This window comes from Staurois parvus, unplaced genomic scaffold, assembly GCF_062004578.1.
Source record: "Staurois parvus isolate SC_StPar_1 unplaced genomic scaffold, SC_StPar_1.0 ptg000017l, whole genome shotgun sequence".
Taxonomy (NCBI): domain Eukaryota; kingdom Metazoa; phylum Chordata; class Amphibia; order Anura; family Ranidae; genus Staurois; species Staurois parvus.
Window position 1 is genome coordinate 2,862,221 of NW_028317813.1, and position 21,961 is coordinate 2,884,181.

General features: G+C 42.7%; 1 protein-coding gene across 3 annotated transcripts in view; it reads right to left on the reverse strand.

The window, feature by feature from the left end:
* Nucleotides 1-12,658: 12,658 nt before the first annotated feature.
* The window catches only part of RUBCNL (rubicon like autophagy enhancer), a 104,656-nt gene continuing 95,353 nt past the window's right edge, over nucleotides 12,659-21,961 (reverse strand). For all 3 annotated transcript variants that reach the window (XM_089678945.1, XM_089678936.1, XM_089678935.1), the window contains 3 exons: nucleotides 21,668-21,821; nucleotides 15,220-15,310; nucleotides 12,659-14,131 (listed from right to left, as the gene is read on the reverse strand). In XM_089678945.1, the coding sequence (XP_089535071.1) occupies nucleotides 13,992-14,131; nucleotides 15,220-15,310; nucleotides 21,668-21,821 (385 nt within the window). In that variant the 3' untranslated portion in view covers nucleotides 12,659-13,991. The remainder of the gene's footprint in view (nucleotides 14,132-15,219; nucleotides 15,311-21,667; nucleotides 21,822-21,961) is intronic.

Genomic DNA, 21,961 nt, shown 5'->3' on the forward strand with positions numbered 1-21,961 from the left:
CAGCTACAAACAGCAGACTTATATGTGATAAGCCGCCACCTCCTGGGGGAGGAGCCGCAGAGGGCTGAAAGCATAAAGGATCCCACAATGCTTTGCAGACACCTAAGATGGATGTCAGCACATGGAGCAGCACAAGCCCTGAGGAAAGGTAGGACCTTGACACATGGTACACTCTTGTATGGTGGTGTTCGGACAATTTTGTTATATTATTGGTACGGAAATCTGTTTCCTTAGGAAGATCACGTCAGCCTTTTGCTTTTTTATCAATGGTAAGAGTTGTGATCTCTTCTCTAGGATGTTGAGGCTTTGTGCATTCAGTGAAACACATTTCAGGGTGTTGTGGATGGCTTTGTGCATCTGTTTAGCCATATTTTGTGTTTGTGGGTAGAGTAAAGTAATGAGCAGTTGTGGCCAAAGTAGTAGTATAAGCATAAGAGCATGGGAGACGGAGGGGGGGGGGGGGCATGTGTGAAAAAGGAAGAACAACAACAAAAAAGGGGGTGGGGCTCCTTGTGGTGGGGGCAAGAAAAGGGTGGGAGAGGGAAAGGGGATGGGCGTATAGGTTAGAAAGTGAAAGGCTAGGGAGCAGGGGAATTTAAATTCCCGGAGGCAGGGAAGTGCCAGCTAACCTGCCCTATGTGATATAAGTGATATGTGAGGGTCTGTAAAGGTTCAGCAGGGGAGCGACATAGAATAAGTAGTAGTTTTTAGAGCAGAGGAGCACAGAGGGATGTTCTGTAAGGATGCAAAAAAGGACAGCTTTGCGCCGTTTGGAGGGGAAAAAAGAAATTTAAGAGAAATCCAGACAGGATATGTCTTTGTAACTGATTTATATATGTCTATGGGGAATATAATGAGAGCAAGTTAGAGGTGGGAAGCATGCCAGGCACCTTGAGCCTATTCCACTTGGTAGTAAAGATGCAAGTAGGAAGAGTAGATGTGCGTAAGCAGCAGGTCATTTGGTCTAGTGGGGAAATTAGCCCCTTAAGACTGCCCTCTAAGTGTAGATTAGGGAGAGCCGAGTTAGCTGATGGGAAAGTACTTCGTACAGTAGTATTTGTAATTTCAGCTTTTACATACCAAGGAGAGATGAGCCAGAGGTCCCTGAAATTGGATGTGAGAAGAATTAAGCTGCATCACAATCAAATATGTTTTGAGCAAATAATTAGACTGATGGATCCAGTGTTCAGAGGCAGCGGAGCTCCGTGTTCATTTTCCCTAAGGCCTATATGCAGAGACTCCGTAAGAGCGTACACACTTGGGGGTCTAGTAATTAATGTAAGTGCACCTAAGAGGAGAGATCTTTTGAAGTGAAAGGTCCTGGTAAGCACGCCTTTGTTCAGTGCAGCTGGTATATGTAGAAGTAACTTTGAGTTATATTTTAGTGTCGCCATCATCCCCTGCCTTCGAACCTGGACCCGTCACATATCTCTTCTAATGTTACTATAAAGAAAACGTCTATACCACTCAAGGGGCATAAATTCCACATAACATATGATAATAATTAGGATACTGAGCACATCAGGCCCAAGGAATTGTAGTTACCAGCACGGAGCTATAGGGTTGGTATTAGAGTATGAGCATGGTGTAAGCCCTTCAGAAATATAGAGGTTTGGCCCGGGTTACGAGAGAGAGAGAATATTAATAATTTTTTGGGCTAGGAGGCTCGTGGTCTCCCCAGGATTATTTTATTACATGATGTGTGAGAATGTTTTTGAGCAGCTGGTCATAATCTAAGCTGGTAACCATCATTCAAATATGGCATGCTTTATAATTTATGGATTATCAAAAAGAGGAAAAAAGCTTGAGTACATTAAAACATGGCCTAGGAATAGTGGGCAGGCATTTGATCAATCTAATTGTGGTCCCATTCCTACATACAGTGTGTCAGGGAGGACAGGGGTGAAGTGTCTTTTTGTTTGAATAGTTACACTCATTTTTTGGAGTAGTTTTCTGCAGGAAGGTAGAGGAGCATCCCAATATCAAGGTAGGTAATGTATCGGTCTTAAATAAGGTATGTCCAGTGGATCATTTGGAGCAGGAAATGTATAAGATGAGACAGTCAAGTAGGCCATATAAACTTGGCTTAACCACTAGACTACAGGGCACCTATACCCCCTTCCTGTCCAGGCCAATTTCCAGCTTTCAGCGCTGTTGCACTTTGAATAACAATTGCGCGGTCATGCAACACTACCCATATTAAATTTTTATCATTTTTTTTGTGACAGATAGAGCTTTATTTTAGTGGTATTTAATCACCTCTGGGTTTTTTATTTTTTCTTAAACAAACCAAAAACCAAAGAAAATTTTGAAAAAAAAAGTTTTTTCTTAGTTTCTGTTATAAAATTTTGTAAATAAGTGATTTTTCTCCTTCACTGATGTGCGCTAATGAGGCTGCAGTGATGGACACTGATAGGCTGCACTGATGGACACTGATAGGTGGCACTGATGGGCATTGACAGGCATCACTGATGGGCACTGAAAGGCAGCACTCATATATAGCACTGATAGGCGGCAGTGGCTGGCACTGTTAGGTGGTACTGAAGGGCACCGATGCACACTGATAGGCGGCACTGACTGGCACTGATAGGTGGCACTGATGGGTGACACTGAAAGGCAGCTCAGATGGGCACTGATATGTGGCATTGATGTGCACTGGTAGGCACTGAAATGTGGCATTGATTTGGCACTGGCAGGGGGCATTGATGAGCACTGACAGCTGGCACTGATGGACACTGACAGGTGGCACTGCTGGGGCTACACAGATCATCAGTGCCCTGATGATCAGTGTACATGTCCCCTCTGAGGGATGACGATTACCGGCTCCCCTGTCCTCTCGAGTCAGCATGATAGCTCGTGAGGAGAGAAATGCCGATAACCGGCATTTCCCTATTTACATGTGATCAGCTGTGATTGGACACAGCTGATCACATGACCGAGCCGACATCTTTGGCTCTTTCTGTTGGATCGGTGATCCGCTGTGGCCAAGGGACATGGCGCACCGCCGATCGCCGCGCGCTCCCGGAGCCACGCATGTGCGGTTAGAATGGGAGGACATCATATGATGTTCTCCCAGAACGAGAGAACCGTCTTGCGCCCGTCATTGTACTATATGGTGGGCGGGAGGCTGTTAAAAAGGTGTAAAAGAAGTAATATGATTAGTGAATAGAATGATGAAAAATATCAGGTCAAGTTAGTGGTGGCACTTATGTGGATCCTAGGTTGTCGTTCTTGCTGGCAGTTGCTCCTTATTCATCTTGTTAGGGTCTCTGATGGACTAGAGAGTTTATTGGGCTCTGGGCCAGGTGCGGCCTATGATCTGCTGGCAAGGGTGGACTGCAATGTGAGGAACTTTGATGTTGGTGGAGTTGGAAATCCATCCTGTCATCACTAGGTGGGGTTTTCATGGTGGAGGCTGAGCAGAACTCGCTATACCACTTTGGAACCTAGACCAGTGGGATGTCAAGGCATTCGCGGAAATGCAGAAGGTCCTCTGGGACATGCTATAAGGCAGTGCGGCCTTGTACCATAGCAGAAAGGCAGAATGGGAACTTCCATCTGTAATGGATGGCACGCGAGTTTAATATCTCCAGCAGGTGGCGAAGTTCCCTTTGGTGTTGGAAAGTGATGTTGGACAGGTCTTGGTAGATCTTAATGTCCACACTATTGTATGAGATCTGGATTCTATTGCGTGCTTTTCATAAAATCTCTTCTTTAAGACATAAGTTAATTAGGTAGCATACCTCATCTCCCGGAGGGTCTGTATCTGCCCTGTAGCTGTAATGCACAGTGCACACGTTCCATCTCTATAGTTAAAGTCGGTGGCCTGTCCAGCAGCTTAATAAAGATAGAGGCAATTGAGCAAGACTACCTACAGACTGCCATTACCACTGAGAGGCCTCTTACCCCCAATTTGTTTCTGCACCCGGGATTGTCTAGATCCTCTAGGTGCCTGGCATCTGAAGAGTGTGGGTATCTGTTGCCTGGTACAGCTTGTGTATATGGCTTCATGTTGGTTGGTTGTCTTTTCCACCTTGTGTACCTTCTCTGCAATGGCTTGTATATGATAGTGCAGGTCCGAGATTGCTGCAGAGAGGTTGTCCTTGATGTCAGCTGCTATGTTGTGCAGATCATTCAGGCTTGGTGAGCGACGAGAGGCTGCAGCTTGCTATGAGGAAGAGCTCTGTGTAGGAGATGTTTGGGACTAGTTCTGTGCAAGCTGCATGTGCAGTTGCCTGGGCTGAGAAGGCCGCCATTTTGCTTTGCTGGGAGTGGAACAGCTCCGGTACTGGTGGCTGAGCGGAGTCCCCGAATCCCACAGGGAATGTGAGGGGGACAGGGAGCTGCTGTGGGAATATTTCCCCATGGTTACACGCGTCTAGGTCTCTGCTGGGAATGCTATCAAGCCTTCCATCGGCCAGAGCTTGAGGTTTAAGCAGCCATCTTAAATCGAAGTCAGGACACGCCTCTCTGCTGTTTATTTTTAATATCAAGGGACTACACATCCCATGATGCCTTGCTACCTGCAAGCAGCGATTTCTGTTCTGACTTCACTTTCTGACACTCCTCTGAAGGGCACCTCTGTAGGCAGGCTCTGTGAAATGTGTAATACAGTAGTGTGTACTCACATGGCATAGTGAATATGTGTCACAGAATTAAAGAAAGTAAATGTGTGGGGATCATCACATAGTAAGTTTACAAATTTCAAAATCATTCAGATTACCAGGAGTATTCTAGAAATAATTGAAGTACAATGTGGAAATAAATATTTTAAATTTTGACCAAGATACACTTTAAATCAGTGGATGTAATTAAAAAAAAAGAGCGCTCATAAGGACATCCTCCATAATATCCATTTACTTGGAACATTGTTAACATTTTAAAACACAGTGCAAGGCTTTTTAAAATATAAATTTGATAACTAGCATCCTCTAGTGGATGAACATATATATTACACTCTGATTATTACAGATACTTAAAAAGGAATCTGTGATTTCACAACTTTCAGATTCAGTTAAAAAAGCATGATCTTATATACAGCCATGAAAACGTTTGGGCAGCTCTTGCCTATTACATGTTTTGTTGATTTTCAAAGCTTTAAGCATAATGTGCATTCCTGGCCCTTGATACCTCTCAAGATGTTGTTTTTTAAGCAGAGCATCTATAGATTTCTCTAAGCTGCTAAGTGAGGGTCTGCAAAGAACTCTTACAAAATAGGGAAGTCTATCAAAAAAATATTTAAATGCATACTGCTTGAAGTTTCCACATACATTCTATAATCCAGAATGTTACTGAGATATCTTGACTTGTCCTAAACCTCTATAACAGTGGTTCTCAACCTTTCTAATGCCGCGACCCCTTAATACAGTTCCTCATGTTGTGGTGACCCCCAACCATAAAATTATTTTCGTTGCTACTTCAGAACTGTAATTTTGCAGTGGGAGGACTAGCGCCCCATCACTGATGTCAGTGGGATGAATAGTGTCCCATCGTTGGTGTCAGTGGGATGAATAGTGTCCCATCGTTGGCGTCAGTGGGATGAATAGTGTCCCATCGTTGGCGTCAGTGGGATGAATAGTGCCCCATCGTTGGCGTCAGTGGGAGGAATAGTGCTCCATCATTGGCGTCAGTGGGAGGAATAGTGCCCCATCATTGGCGTCAGTGGGGGGAATAGTGCCCCATCATTGGCGTCAGTGGGGGGAATAGTGCCCCATCATTGGCGTCAGTGGGAGGAATAGTGCCCCATCATTGGCGTCAGTGGGAGGAATAGTGCCCCATCATTGGCGTCAGTGGGGGGAATAGTGCCCCATCATTGGCGTCAGTGGGGGGAATAGTGCCCCATCATTGGCGTCAGTGGGAGGAATAGTGCCCCATCATTGGCGTCAGTGGGAGGAATAGTGCCCCATCATTGGTGTCAGTGGGGGGAATAGTGCCCCATCAGTGGGAGGAATAGTGTACAATCATTGGCATCAGTGGAAGGAATAGTGCCCCATCGTTGGCGTCAGTGGGAGGAATAGTGTACAATCATTGGCGTCAGTGAGAGGAATAGTGCCCCATCGTGGGTGTCAGTGGGAGGAATAGTGCCCCATGGTGGGCGTCAGTGGTCAGGATTTTTTTTTTTTTTAAATTGGTATCAGTGTGTTTTAGGTGAAAAAACCAAAATGTGCACTATTGTTTTTGGGCTGTACTGTGGGTACAAACAACATATGGTAGCGTTGCAATTGTCAAGAGCTGGAGAATTTATTTTGGGTTGTTCTTTGGTGGTAGGTTAGGGTAGTAAGAAAAACACAGCTAAATTATAAAAAAAAGGTTTTGTGTTTTTTTACTATTTTGGGCCAGTTTTCCTTTGATCACTAAAAAAATCCAGAGATATCTATTACCATTTACCACCAAAATGAAAGCCCAATTTGTCCTGAAAAAAACAAGGTATAACCCACCTGAATGTACAAAGTAGTTGTGCTGATATGTACGGTTTTACTAACATATGTCAACGTTGCAAAATTGTGATTAGACGTTAGGATTTGTTTTACCCTTAGGCATGAAAGGGTTAAAGAATTAGTGCACACAAACAGAATACCCAAAGTTTTGGTAAAATATAAAAAAATTGTTACGCCAAGTAATTAGATAAATGTTATGCTTTAAAGTGGAAGTAAACCCAATTTTGTATCTTTTGCCTGCAGGTAAGCCTTTAGCCCAAGGGTCCTCAAACTTTTTATACAGGGGGCCAGTTCACGGACCTTCACACTGTTGGGGGATTGGACTATAGTTTGAACAAATTCCTATGCACATCGCATATATCGTATTTGTACACTGTAACACACAGTACTCTGATACACTGGACACCACAATGCATTGTACACTGTAATGCACTGGACCCCAAAATGCACTGTATTCTAACACTGGATACTGCAATGCACTGTACACTAACACACTGAACACTGCATTGCACAGCGCACTGTACACTAACGCACTTGACATCAAAATGCACTGTACACTAACGCACTGGACACTGCCATGCACAGTACACTAATGTACTTGACACTGCAATGTATTGTAAACTGTAATGCACTGTACACTAACGCACTGGACACCACAATGCACTGTACACTAACGCACTTCTGTAATGCACTGGACACTGAAATGCACTGTACACTAATACACTAGACACCGCAATGCACTGTACGCTGTAACACACTGGACACCGCAATGCACTGTACGCTGTAACACACTGGACACCGCAATGCACTGTACGCTGTAACACACTGGACACCGCAATGCACTGTACGCTGTAACACACTGGACACCGCAATGCACTGTACTCGCATTGGACACCAAAATGCACTGTACTCTGTAACGCACTGGATACTGTAATGAACTGTAAACCACAATGCACTGCACTCTAACACACTGGACACCGCAAGGCACTGTACTCTGTAAAGCACTGTACACTGATACACTGGACACCACAATGCACTGTACCTGGTGTGCTCTCCTCTCCTGTTGCTCCTCTGGCTGCAGCAGGTGAAATCCGGTGTTTCCAGACTGCTGTCTTTGGCGGGCCGTAGTTTTAGGACCCCTGCTTTAGCCCTTTCTCTGCCATAGCCGCGTTTGAATTTTTTGCACACATTAAAAAAAAAAAAAAAAAATCATTTGAGGCCTGAAGATTGCTTTCAGAAAATATGTTTGGGGGTTTGGTGCAAACACCCTAGAGAATAAAAGTCAAGGTTGCATCAAGTAAACAGATACCAAACCTTAAAATTTGTGTGCGCCTATAAAATGGCCAGACTTCAGTACCCTATATTTTCTATAGGGTTCTCTCTTCTATAGCGTTATAGAGGAGATCCTCTGCTAAAATTATTGCTCTCACTCTCGCAAGCGTGGCAATATGTAATGTGTATCGCAATTGATGTTTTCACACGTAAGTGCCCCGACGTGTGCGTTTATGTGGGGGTAGGGGCGACCTTAAAAATTTTTTGGGTGGGATGTTATGTGCTTGGGTGTAACTTCATTTTTTGCAATTAAAAATATTTTACTTAACTTTTTTTTCATCACATAGGGGACACAAAGTCCCCAACGTGATGATTTTTTAGGTGACAGGTTCTCTTTATGAAGACATGCAGGGTCTAAAAAAACTCCCAGTGTCTCCTCTGGATGTATTGCAATGTGACAGCATGCGCGTCACCTTCCAGGTCACAGAAAAAAAGGGAAGGAGAGTTCTCCCCTCCACCCGCTGACACCAAACATGGTGCTCCCCAGGCCAACAGATGGGCAAACGGGGCCCAGATACATGGTGGGAGTGCACATGTGGGGATACCAGTACTGGGGGCTATGGAAGCAATTTTATACACAATCCTGGTGGCTGTATAAAACCCGCTTCTGTCAGGTCCATACAACGTATGGACCTGGTGGCAAAAGGGTTAATAAGGCTTACCTGTAGATACTGTAAAAATTTACTGTAGAGAGCCATGCTGCGGCCTAGGCTCCCACGCGCATGTGCGGGAGTGATGCCATTGTGGCTCAGCCATATGGCCACAGCTCATGGACCCGGAAAGAAGACCAGGTGAAGATTTTTTATTTATTTTTATTTTTTTTTTACTACCGCTTTAAAATTGTGTACACCTGTGGAATGATGACAAACTTCAGCACATGCTGACACTGGGTGTGAATTAACTGCCACTGACATTCCAATGACACTAATAGTACAGTCAGTGCTTTTTATTAGCACTGATCACTAATTACACTGTGCAGGAATGGGTTAACATCTGGCACAAAGGGTTAACTGTGCATTTCACACACAAATTAAGCCATTTATATGCTCAACAATCTATTGCCACAATAAGTTTCCAAATGTAAAACTTTTTTGGGCCTAACCCTCAACATGGGCATTACAAAAAAGAATGAGTTGCGGTCATATTGGTTCGCAGACCCGATTCATCATATGCCTGTGTTCTCTGCTGCCATGGCCAGGCATAGATATGAGACGATAAGGCACTTCACACATTTCAGTGATAACACATTGTCATCGTCGGGGTGACCCTGAACATGACAGGCTCTACAAAATTTGGCCCCTCAAACTACCTCACTGAGAAATTTACAGATGTGTATATGCCCCAGCAATTATAAGTCCCTCATTCACTTTACTGACCGCCTTGTATTCAAACAGTATATTCCCAGCAAGCATGCCAGATATGAGGTCAAATTGTATAAGCTCTGTGAGAGGGCCACAGGCTATATGTACAAATTTAGGGTTTATGAGGGAAGAGACAGCAAAGTAGAGCCCCCGACTGAGGAGCAGTGGCAAGATCGTTCGAGTCTTGGTGCTGTCTTTGTTACGCAAGAGGTACCACTTATACATGGAAAATCTACCTACAAGCATGCCACTATTTATACAATCTTGCAATTAAATTGTGTGGCACCGTGTGACCTAATCGCCAGGGCTTCCCCCAACAGCTTGTAAATACCCAACTTAGAAAGAAAGAGAAAGCCTGCTTGAGGACTGATAAATTGCTCGCAGTGAAGTGGAAGGACAAAAAACGGGATGTTTTCATCCTATCTTCCATTTACGCAGATGCGACAGTCCAAATTAACACGGTGGAGGAGTAGACTTCAAACAACCAAATGAATCCCTACCTAGTTTCCCGGAAAGCTCGACTGGTACAAAAATGTGCCTATTTCAATTGGCCATATATAACGCTTTTGTAATTTACAATGCAACTGGATCCTTCCTAAAATTTCAGGAAGAGATCATCACGGCCCTTTTGTATCCAGAAGATGCTGTAGCCCACTCCTCAAATCCAGATGCAGTTAGCCGACTACATGATAGGCATTTCCCGAATGTCCTCTCTGGTACCCAAACCCAAAGGTCACCCCAAAGATGTGGCTGTAGCAGACACGGAATAAGATGCAACTCTATCCTGGCCAACCTGGTCTCTGCCTCAAGTACTGCTTCCATACACTAGTGGAGTATTAGTATAGGGTACAGCATGGCACAGTTAAGGGCACATATTCAGGAAAGAACTGATTGGAGACCAGAATGGTGCTAGTCATCTCTACAGTCTAAGAAATCGAAGCTAAGAGCATTTCATCACTCCTGTTTTGCAGGATATAAACAGCGCCATTTGTAAATTGGGAAAGCATCTGATCACACCGATCTTGGTGAGATTAGATAAGAGGAAATTATCTGTGATGTCTGATAGACCCCAGATTTCTCAAAAAAAAAAAAAATGTGCTTTTGAAAAATCGCGCGAGTACAATGCGACATAAAAAATTGCAGCACCAACCATTTTATTCACTGGGGTGTCAGTTTTAAAAAAAATATATATATGTTGGGGGTTCAATGTAAATTTCCTAGCAAAAAAATACTGATTTTTTTTTCAAAGTGAAGTGTCAGAAAAGGCTTGGTCTTCAGGTGGTTAGAATATTGAGTGATGTGTGTCAAACTTCTAATGCTGGGCATAAAATGCCCCCACCCTCCAAAACAACCCCTTTATGGAAAGTAGACACCCCAAACTATTATTTTCTGAGAAGCATGTTGAGTCAATAGAATTTATTTTTTTTTAAACACAAGTTTTTGGAAAATGACAACAAAATAAATTTACAGAAAATTGTCACTTAAATGATTTACTGCTCACACATGCCACGGGTATATGTGGAATTACTCCCCAAAATACATTTTGCTACATCTCCCGAGTATGGGCGTACCACATGTAAGACTTTTTGGTAGTCTAGCCAAGTACAGGACCCCAAAATCCAATAAGCACATTCAGGCTTTTAAAGGGCTTTATTTCCTCATTACACTTCCTTACTACCCATCACAGTTTTGGAGGCCCTGAAATGCCAGGATAGCACCAAACCCCTACCCAAATGACCAGTTTTAGGTGGCACTGACTGGCATTGATGTGCACCAACAGGGGGCACTGCTGGGGCTACACTGATCAATCAGGGCACACTGATCATCAGTGCCCTGATGATCAGTGTACATGTCCCCTTTGAGTAATGCCGATTATAGAAGCGCCGGGGGCATCCCCTTCCGCTAACTGTAAAAGCAATCCAGCAGCTAATAAGCCACTAGGATGGCTTTTACATTACAGGGAATCTGCGGCTGAAAAAAATATAAACAAAAAATATCTGGATTATGCTTGTAGCTGCAGGCATCATCCAGATATCTCCACTCAAAGTTCACGACGTCACATGATGTCATGTGGTTAAAAGCAGTTAAACAGCCTGTAGCTTTTGCTGCCTGTTACTACTGTTGATCCAGTGGTGTCCTGTCCCCAAAGCAAAGTCCATGGAAATGCCAAGTATTTGTAATGTACCACATTACATAGGATATACACAGCTGCACATTCAGTGCTAAAGACTGAACAGGTAGGCAAGTTCATTTCATTGCAGGGGAGAAATAGCATGCCTCCTGTGCAATCAAGATTTTTATTTTTTTTTTAAATACCTGTACCTGACCAAATTGCAGCCCCTGTTCACCCAGCAATTTTCCACATGGCTCCAACAATGAAGGATGTCCAGTGGGAGGGCACCAACAGGGCCACCCACAAATTGAATTTGACGCTTGAAAGGGAATTGCAGTGCATCTTCAGTGAGCTTACATGTTGTATTATTCCAGCATTTACCCTAAAGTGTAACTAAAGGCAAACTCTTGTTTTTTGTCTTGGATAAGGTGGCAAGATATTAGAACATCTGTCCATTTTTATTGCTGCCCTGTGCCCTTGTTAGAAAGATTCACCTTCTGACAGACCTAACTGGAACAGGGCTTTTGGAGGGGACTAAGCTAGCCTTCTACCCACTGATTATGGCCCATAGAGACCAGGGATTTTGTCTGCTTCTCCCGGTCAGAGCATGGAAAAGAGCTCAGTTCAGCCTCTGATCCCATGGAGAGAGCAGGTCATTCTCTAATGAAGGACAACAATGTGATGAACTGGACTGGTTGAGTGATGTCGCCCAAAAATGGGTCACAGGAGTGCAGAACGAACTGCACTCCTCTGATACACAGAAGTACAGGCAAAAGAGCTTTGGTTGTACTTCTATAAAGTTTGCATTGCTTTGGATAATGTGATGAAGCCCTCATATGATTTTGTGTGGTATAAATTCTGTGTGAATTTTCAATAAAGCAGTTCTGTTTGCACCTAAGCTAGTGTCGTCTAGTTCTTGGGTGCAATTCCCTGCTATAATACCTCCTGTGTTTCAGAAGAAACTGCTCTCTGGCGGAGGCACTCAGGCGGGGTTCCTCCAGGTGGTATGTCACACACCTTATTCATCTCAAACTTTGGGCTGACATCAGGACTGTAATAGTGGGGACATTTTCCAATAGGGAGACTAGTTCTGGTGACAAGGGATTCCCTCACTTGAGAGGGATTTCCTCACTGCCTGTTGGGACATGAAGTGAAGTGTAACCTCGAGAGGATACAGAAGGAAAAAAACTGACAAAGTTTTGCCATGTTTTACTTTAAAATAAAGCTGAATCTGGTAATGTGCAAGTCAAATATAAAATACTTTAGCCATTAAAATGTAGCCAACTAAAGATTAATGACTAAATGCAGCATAGATTAGCTCCAATAACCAACCAACTACCACTAACCACCTTCCCCCTGCCCATTCCCTATTCAGATTGCTCAGATTCACTTAGATTGGAAATATTTAGATAACCTTTGTGAAAAAAGTCATTTTATTACTTCTGGAACAGAATGAACACAAAATAGATTTACTTTTGAAAAGCACAACAGAAAATAATTACATTACATTATACACACACACTTATGGTAATAACCGTCCGTATGAAATTAAATCATGCAACAAAACGTGAACTCTTATGTAAACATGGAAGGTGCCAAGTTCAATGTAAAATGTATCATTTTAAAACAATTAAAAAAATTATAGGGGAAGAAATGTATTTATAACTTTTTTTTTTTTTTTAGGGGAATAAGAAATGTATAACTTTTTTTTTTAGGGGAATAAAATGTATTTATAACTTTTTTTTTTACAATATGCATGTTAAAATCAATTGACTGCACATCACTTCAAACTTACTAAAAAAAACAAACACAAAAAAACGCACAACACACTTTTCCAACAAATATAAAGTATTTGCAGAAACCCTTAAAACATTTGAGATGGCAATGTCCTGTATGTGAATGCAGAGGATACCATAAGTGTGCCATGGTCTCATACAGCCAGAAATGCAATCATTACACACCAGTCTTTGCTTCACTCTACAGAGGTGCCAGGTTGCAGGAAACCATGCATGGTGCTAGCTCTCACAATCCCTTGTAGAGCACTGTATTTAAAAAACGAATTGTAGAAATGGAGTTGTGGGCTGCAGCAGATAATCACATTTCAATTGCCAGATATATGAAAAATGAATGCAGACATACTGAAATATTAACCTAAAGCTAAAAACAGTCTTGAGATGAACACAAAATAATAGAAGAGGCTATATAAGAACCCTGCTTCCAGCTTCCTCTACTGCTATGAATTTAGTCACATGATCACTACTGAAGGGGAGGGTCAGAGTTTAGACTGGATGTCTCTCCTGTCCAGCAGACATCACATTACCAAATGCCTGGGAAATTGTTAATGTAGCCATGACTATAGGGAGCCATGAAATACAGAAATTACAAGTATCTCAATACTTCTGTTTCACTATATGCATCTATCCCAGAGGACGGTTAACAAAAAACTTAAATCTGACATTTAGGTATAGTCCAACATGGAGACAAGACATTTATCTGATGGATATGGGCAACTTGTTTGTTTTTTTTTTTTTAAACACCACTGCAAATCAAAAGTACAAAGCAAAACCCAAACTTTACATCAATCCTAAAATACAAAATGTACTAATTTTAAAAAACTTTATAAAATACTTCTTGAAAAATACATTCAGTGTGAAAATCGATAGCAGCTGCATCCAGAAAAATGTTCATAAATAAACCTTTGTACATTTCAACACAAATATACAAAATGGAAAGATCACTGCATCCAATTTACTGTGTAGAGTTTGAGTCCAGTTCACTACTAGATGTAAATGGAGAGTCACTTTTCATGGCTTCCCTTGCCTTTATCCTTGTACATTTTGGGCAATCGTCAGTCTTGAAGCATTGTTTGTGATAGCATGCCTTGCAAACTAGATTACAAAGAAAAAAAAAAATGGTAGAAATGTAAACCGTTATCTGGAAAGGCAACAAAAAGTGAAAAGTGCAATTATCCCTTGAGAATCACTCCCAATCTACTGTAAACTGCAGGAAAGCTAGAACATACTTGGTGGCCAAGGGCAAGCACACTGTTGTGCATGTAAATAGAGTTTTCAGCCTAGCACAGCAGATTGAGTATAACATTTTTCTAAAGGCCTTAAAAGAAAAAAAAAAAAAAAAAGCAATACAAAGTTCTATTGGTTTGTGTTATGCCAAATAGATTCTATAATTACTTTTAAAGTGGTATTAAACCCAAAAATTTTATATTGCGGCTTACCAATCAGTTGTGGCTGCAGGTTTTTTTTTTTTTTTTTAATATAAATTTTTTTTCCCCTGTTTTCACCTGGTTATCTGGCCAGTAACACCTCCTGTATTATAGTGTCCCCACCCTGAATTAAGGAGCAACAGAGACACCTTCTGGGGGGGGGAGAGGAAAGTGTTATGCCAGGTACACATTGGCAGAATATTGGTCAAATTCAGCCATTACTGTGTGTACAGCTGCTTGTCTGACAGAAGCAGCTCCATGACCGGCTTCTATTGAACAAGCATGTTTGAAAACCAGAAGCCGATTGGTATCCGGGCAGCGCTTGCAGCTGTAAAAAAACTGAAGCCAAACTCCAGCTAATGCTTTATAGGCATTTACAGCAGTTATGTTCCTTTTGGGATAAAAGGTTTTACATAAATAAAAGCTAATCTTTGTAAGCACCCGTCAGTAGTAGTAAATTGACCTGCAGTTGTAGCAGATGGTTGAGACAAACCGCTTGTTCTGTTGAAAAAGACTTACTGGCAAGATCACCAGGTGAATATAAAGGAAACAAAGGCTAAAAAAGAAAAACGAAGGCAGCCAACACATTTAAAAATTGGTAAGCTGTAATAGAATAAATGTTTGCTTTTGGGTTTATTAACACCAAACACTCTGCAACTGTCTTTACAGAAATGCATGCAGAAAAAAAAAAAAAACATCAATGCAGCAAACCTCTACACAAGAATGGAGAAGATGGATTCTATGTACAATACACACCTTCACATCTTCTACAGGTTTCTGTCTGGAATGGAAAGATCACATCAGGATGTTGGCAAAATTCACATATAAACCCTTTGGCTTGACACAACTGGAAAACAAAATCGTTACAAATTACTGACCTTTAAAATAAAAGCATCAGGTTAGAGGAAAAAGGCAGTTAATACAGTTAGCCATAGTATGACTTTCAACAATGAAAGCCTCTAAAGCTGAAGTCCAAACAAAAGTGATATTTCAATCTTGAACAATTGTCATTGGAAGTTGAATGTCATACTGGCTGCTAAAATATCTAATGAATTTTGAGGGAAAGATCTATCCACCAAATGTCCTAGTTCAGCTAAAACAGTTGTGGCTGTTACAAAGCCAAATGCTGGTTTTATGCACTGTCTTTTTAAGGTGAACATGGTCAAGAACTTTCCCTTTGCTTCTTTCTGCTGGCAAACTTCTCAAAGCCTTACAATACAGTGGTTGCAATTCGAATTTCTATCAGCAGGTGGTGCTGTATGTACAATCCAGTCCAGGTAAAAATGGTGGAGGTACTTGAACTAAAGGAGTACTTCTCAACCCTTATGCTACCAAAATTGGCCTCCAGAAGGGACATATTGACAATCCGGTGTAAAGCAACTAAACCTGTATAAACAAATTACCAATGCCAATATGCACATTTGCCACAGTAATCACAGTTTATCAGCAAAGAAAAAACAATTGAAAAAGATTAACAATTGCACAGTACGTGTAATTTATCATGATAATTCAATCTGGAATACGATCTAAAACTGCCATAAAGTAGGTTACTTCCTCTTTGTAGAAATCCGTTATTAAACTTGTACTTATGGTTGCTCTCTCTCAGTAATTCCCACTTACAAGTACACATTAGGTTTTTGCTGGCACCCATCCCACACTGCAAAACAGCAGGTCAGTGCTGGCAACAATGAAGGCATTAGGACTTTGAGAACTAAAACCACTCTGCAATCATGGACAAGCTGTAGATACAGTACCAAGAAGAATCTACATAGGCTCCAATTAGCAGAAGATAATTAGCAGTAATATGAAAAAATGTGCTGCTGCACTTATGAATATATCAAATTCTCAACTGCAGCAGTCCTAACTTGTGAACTTTGCCCCAGCCAAATGCCTACAAAAACAAAAAAAATAAATTGCAGTCTTGGCCATTTCAGCATTCCAGAAATGCAGTCATTCTGAAAGAGGATTCAAACTGCTTGACTGAAAAACTAGGCAATGCTTTGCATCTACACGTGTATAATCTAGAACAGTGGTCTCCAAACTTCGGTCCAGGGGCCAGATGTTGCCCTTTTCATGCTTTTATCTGGCCCTTGGGCACTATTCCACCAACTGACACCAATGATGGAGCTCTATTCCCCCCTACTGAACCATCAATGGGGTAGTACTATTCTCTATTATAGTATTATATGAGATAATCAATGGGGCACTATTCCTCGCCTTAAAACCAATGATGGGGCACAGATGCTGGGGCATTTTCTGCAACCACTGGGCACAGTCTGGCCCTTGTAAAGCCTGAAGGACAGTAAACTGGCCCTTTGCTTAGAAAGTTTGGAGACCCCTGATCTAGAACATGGGTTCTCCAAATTTTTTAACCAAAAGGGCCGGTTTACTTTAGCAGGCCAGGCTGTGGCCAGTGGAAGTAGAAAATGTCTTGATGTCAGTGGTAGTAAACAATGCCCCATCTTTTGCATCAGAGTTGTAGTGTCCCATCGTTTATGTAAGTGGGAGGAATAAGGGTCCATTACCGTCGGTGGGAGGAATAAGGGTCCATTACCGTCGGTGGGAGGAATAAGGGTCCATTACCGTCGGTGGGAGGAATAAGGGTCCATTACCGTCGGTGGGAGGAATAGCGTGTCATTTATGTCAGTGGAAGGAATAATGGTCCATTGTCAGTGGCAGAAATTATGCCCCACTGTTGGTGTCAGTGGGGAGAAAAAGGTCAAAGGGAAGAATGAGGCCCCAAGGCCCAAATAAAGGTAAACAAAGGGCCACATCTGGCACCGGGCTGCAGTTTGGAGACCACTGACCTAGAATAAAGTTTTCAGCAACTGTTGCTATTCTAGGTTGATCTCAGTAAAATCGCCAGGATAACCACCAGCTTCATGTAAACCGATTGAGAAAAATGAGGAACTAGCCATAATAAGAGGACTTTACCTCTTCAGCAGTCCTGCTGTCTACAGAGAGTGTGCAAACAAAATAGGTTTCACTAAAGGGTTACCAAGTGCCACAAGACACAAAAGGATTAAATTCTGTAAAAAATAGTAAATTATATTTGGCAAGCAAGAAACTGTATAGATGGCAACTGTAAATCTTAAAATGAACATTGTGCAAATAAACAAATTACAAAAAAGCCACCAAAACACACACGAACGTTAAAGAGGAACTTCACCAAAAAGGGGTTTGCATGTTCTCCGTGCCTGCACGCGTTGCCTCCAACACTCCAAAGACATGCTGGTAGGTTAATTGGCTCTAGTATGTGTATGTATGAATTGTGAATTAGGGACTTTAGAATGTAAGCCGCTGGAGGGCAGGGACTGATGTGAATGTACAATATGTGTATGTAAATCGCTGCGTAAATTGATGGCGTTATACAAGTACCTGCAATAAAAGGGGAAGTTTCACTTTTATGCCAGAAACTCGCAGCCTGAACCACATTCCAAATAAGAGAGATTATCTATTGGTGAACTGCAGCCAGAGGCAGAGAAGGCTGAACAAAGTGCTGGTTGAGGTGAAAGGCAGAAAACCTTGGGCAAGAAGGAAGTCCTGTGCCTCAAGACCACCTTGTCCCTAGGCAAAACCAGAAAAAGGTTCCTTGCAAGATAAAGCTGCCAGGTCAGTTTAGTTGTAGAGGAGAGCACTCAGATCTAAAAGGCAACAGACAGCAGAAGCTACATGAGGGACCTTCCTGTACAAAGGTCTCAACTAAAAAGAAGCCAACAGTCACAAAGGATGTAACCCTGGCCCTATATAGTGCCGAGAGCCACACGCTGGTCCAGAACTAACTGCAGCAAGGAGATCAGTGCCACAGAGAATTTTCTTAGGTCCTGAGACTCTCAAATTGAGGTATGCCTTACGACAGACCTTGTGAGAGGTAGACTTCCTTGATCTTGCAGAAAATCAGACTGAGATGACTGTCCCCTCAGAACTTGGGCTTTAAAACAGCCATGGCACTAAAGCCAGCTACCATGAAGTTGAATGGAAGATCAGTCCTTTGAAGAGAAAATCCTGATGCCCACAGAGCATTTGCCATAAGTCTTAAGAGGTTGGTGCACCACTCCAGCCTGGGCATGTCCAGAAAAATAAGGACTACAGGAATAACCTTCATCTCCCTCTGAAGTTTCACACGCATAGATCAAGATGTATTGATCCCACTGATTCACCAGAGCATCTACCGTTGACATAAGATCCCTGTACCTGAAGACAAACGTGTCAAAACTGTTGAACCTAGGAGAGAGAAGTCTACAAAACAGCATTCCCCAGCGGCAACAGGTTCTGGGATACACCTCTGGTGTAGGGATCACTCCCTTCAGTCCAGGCAATGCCAGCTGAGAAATGCTGCCTGCCAATAGTCTGTCTGGAATGTACATGGCGGGCAAGGCTGGAACACAAAGTTCTGCACAGGAAAGGATCCAATCTACCTCTCTTGCTATGGAGAGACTTGTTTCTCCTCCATGATGATCGATAGATGACATTGCTGCCATTACATAGTTACTGTGACAATAAAAATTGCAGTACAGTAAAGAAATGTGTGCATATACAGCTGCTAGCCCAAATGGTACAAAACAATTATACAATGAGTGCTGCACTTATCAAAAACAATATTAAACAATGTTAACAAAATCAAAAAAAGGTATCAGTATCATTACAGTGAAAGAACACCGAATTGCTGATCACAGTTAAAACAAAAAACCTATTGTGAAGTAATGCGCTGTTGGGGACCGACATCTTGACCGGGTCATTGCATGCCACTTGAATCCATCTGGCTGGATTGGGAATTTTGTCCTTTCTGTGGATTTGACCATTGTTGTGAGGGTCAATGTGCCAGGTGAGAGCACCTTTGGGAGACTCGGTGGAGGATTTGTGTTGCTTATCTGCAGAAAGAATAGCATTCACTCCGAACACTGGCTATGGACTTATGTGGACTTTGAAGTTGGGGGGGGGGAGTTGGACACTGGTCCGGCTAGTGCCAAATTCAGCAACCAGTAGATCACGATCTACCAATAGATCGCAGCCAGGTGATTGTTAGATCACAGTCAAAGCTTGCTGACCCACCATTCCAAAGCATAAAACGGAGTGCAATGAAGAGGGACTACTTGTAAAGTTGGAGCTGTAGTAGGGAGCAACAGCCACACAAGCTGAAGCCTCCTCTGTAGTCCTGGCTCCTATCCCATGTGGAGTGATACCAACTGCACTCCACCTTTTCTCTCAGCTAGCAGTCTCCAGAGTGGTACCAGCAGCAGGAAAGAAGAGATCTTTAGGTCAATGTGCAGCAATACACTGGGAATAATAGTACAGGGCTGCTTTCACACCGATGTGCTGCGGTTTACCCACACAGCTTTCCTTCTATTATACCCTATGGGTCTGGTGCACTTTCTGCCAAAGCATAGCTAGTCCAGGAAAGTCGCAGATGCACTGTGCTGAACTCACGGTGCAGGTAATCTGCAGCACATCAGTGTAAAAGCAGCCTTATAGGGGCCTCAGAACAGTAAGCGTTCATTTAAATTTGCAGTTTAGGATGTGGTAAAACCCCAGAGTTTCAGACGTGTTTTTACCGCCTCAACCCCAACTGCACCCCCTTTAGCTGCAGTGGCCAGGGGTGTACACGTCGCAGTTGGAGTTATTAACTATTATGGTTGGTAGGTATAGCACCTGCCAATCATGACCCATTCAAGTGAATGAGGCCACTCTGCAAGTGCCCTGCAACCTTGTGCAGTACAGCAAAAAAGGAGTTAAAGCAGGCAGCATTTTGTTCCCATCCGACCACATGCTTTAACCCCTTGGACCTCCTAGAAGCACAGTTGCGGTGCACTTGCAGAGTGGCCACATTTACGTGCATGGGTCGTGATTGGCAGGCGGTAGCACCCACCAAAAGCTACATGGGGTTTAATTCCTGCTGTGGCATGCGTTCACTTTTAGCTGTTGCCTCAGCAGCTAAAGGAAGTAGGGATTGGGGACGGTAAAACCACAACTCAACTGCAGCATTTTACCACACCCCAATTTTACATGTTAATGAGCCTAAGGGTGCTGCTGCTGAATACAACTAAGGGCTCATTCATAAGTGCAGACTCCTTTGAAAAGACAGGTGGTGAGGAGGAGATAGGTTTCCTCCTCACCACCTGATTTAACCCCATGATTGCCCTGCAATGCACGCAATTGTGTCACAGTAGTACAGCAATTAGGAGGTGTGAGGAGGTGACACTCTGCCTGGTGAGCTTTGACTTCTCCCATGTTGTTCAGGTAGATCTCCACCTCTAAAGGGTTGCCTACCCCTAATCTAGTGCAAAAAAAAAGGAGAAAAAAAAAAAGAAAAAAAGAGAAAAAAAAATAGAAAATCTACATATACACAATCCTATAACCACAGTTGATCTAGATGAAGGCAACAAAACCCCAATAAGCCTAGGTTCATACTATTGCAGGCCATGCAGCCTGCATTTGCTTGGGCACGGCAGCCCATTCATTTGAATGGGTTGCTGTGCCCACATTTCCCACAGGAAAAAAGTGGTGCATGAACCTTTTTAAAAACACAGGGAAACCGCATGGGCTTTGACCATGAAATTTCACAGCAGTATCTGCACACGCACTACAGGCTGGGATGGATGAATGGCAGCCCTGTGTATCTCATAAGAGCAGCGCAATTTGGCTGTGGGTGGTTGCAGGTGCAATTTATTCACCCACAACCAGCCCACACATTGCGGACTAGTGTGAACGTAGCCTAAGGCATGATCCAATTCAACCCAGCAGGGGGAAAAAATTCTTCCCGATCCCCCATGAAGCAAATGGATATTGCCTCATGGGGGATCAGCAAGAAGAAAGCTTGCCAGTGTCCAATCACCTGAACATACAAGCCTATAACACGGTGTATGAATAAGGTGCCTGTGTCCTGTACTGCACAGTTAAGATAAGCTGTAGCATATGCAGCTCTGGGCTCTCATTTGACATTGAAATTACCAAAAGATACTAACAGTCATACTTCTCAGAGCCAAGTGAAACAGAAGTTGCATTTTATTACAAGTGGAAAATGACGGTGGTCTGCCTGCAGAGTTTAAAACGCAAAATGAAGTTTTGAATAAACCAGAGCTGTAACTCCTTCCCTCTCTCCCTTTGAATGACCCCTAAGGAGATACTAGTCTCAGGTATTTATTTTGCATACCAGCAAGGAAATCAAAAAATAGTGTGAAGCACAGACATCTAATAGCTACTTTACCTCACACTGGTCCACATGAGCCACGGCAGTGGCAAGAAGTTCCCGAAGAGACAGCAATAGAGATTTCTGTTTAACTTTGTAGAGGTCACTTAATGTGTAGAGATGCAACTCTTCTGTCAGATGAGAGGGCACTTCGTCAAAAGCCTCTATAATGCTGTTTGGCAGAAAGGAGAATTTTAAATCACCACTAAGAAATCAATTAAAAAAGGGTCAATATATCAGCAATGCCCACAAAGCATTGAACCACTTGTGTCAGTCTTTGCCCATAAAGGAGCTTAGAGTCCTATGTCCCGA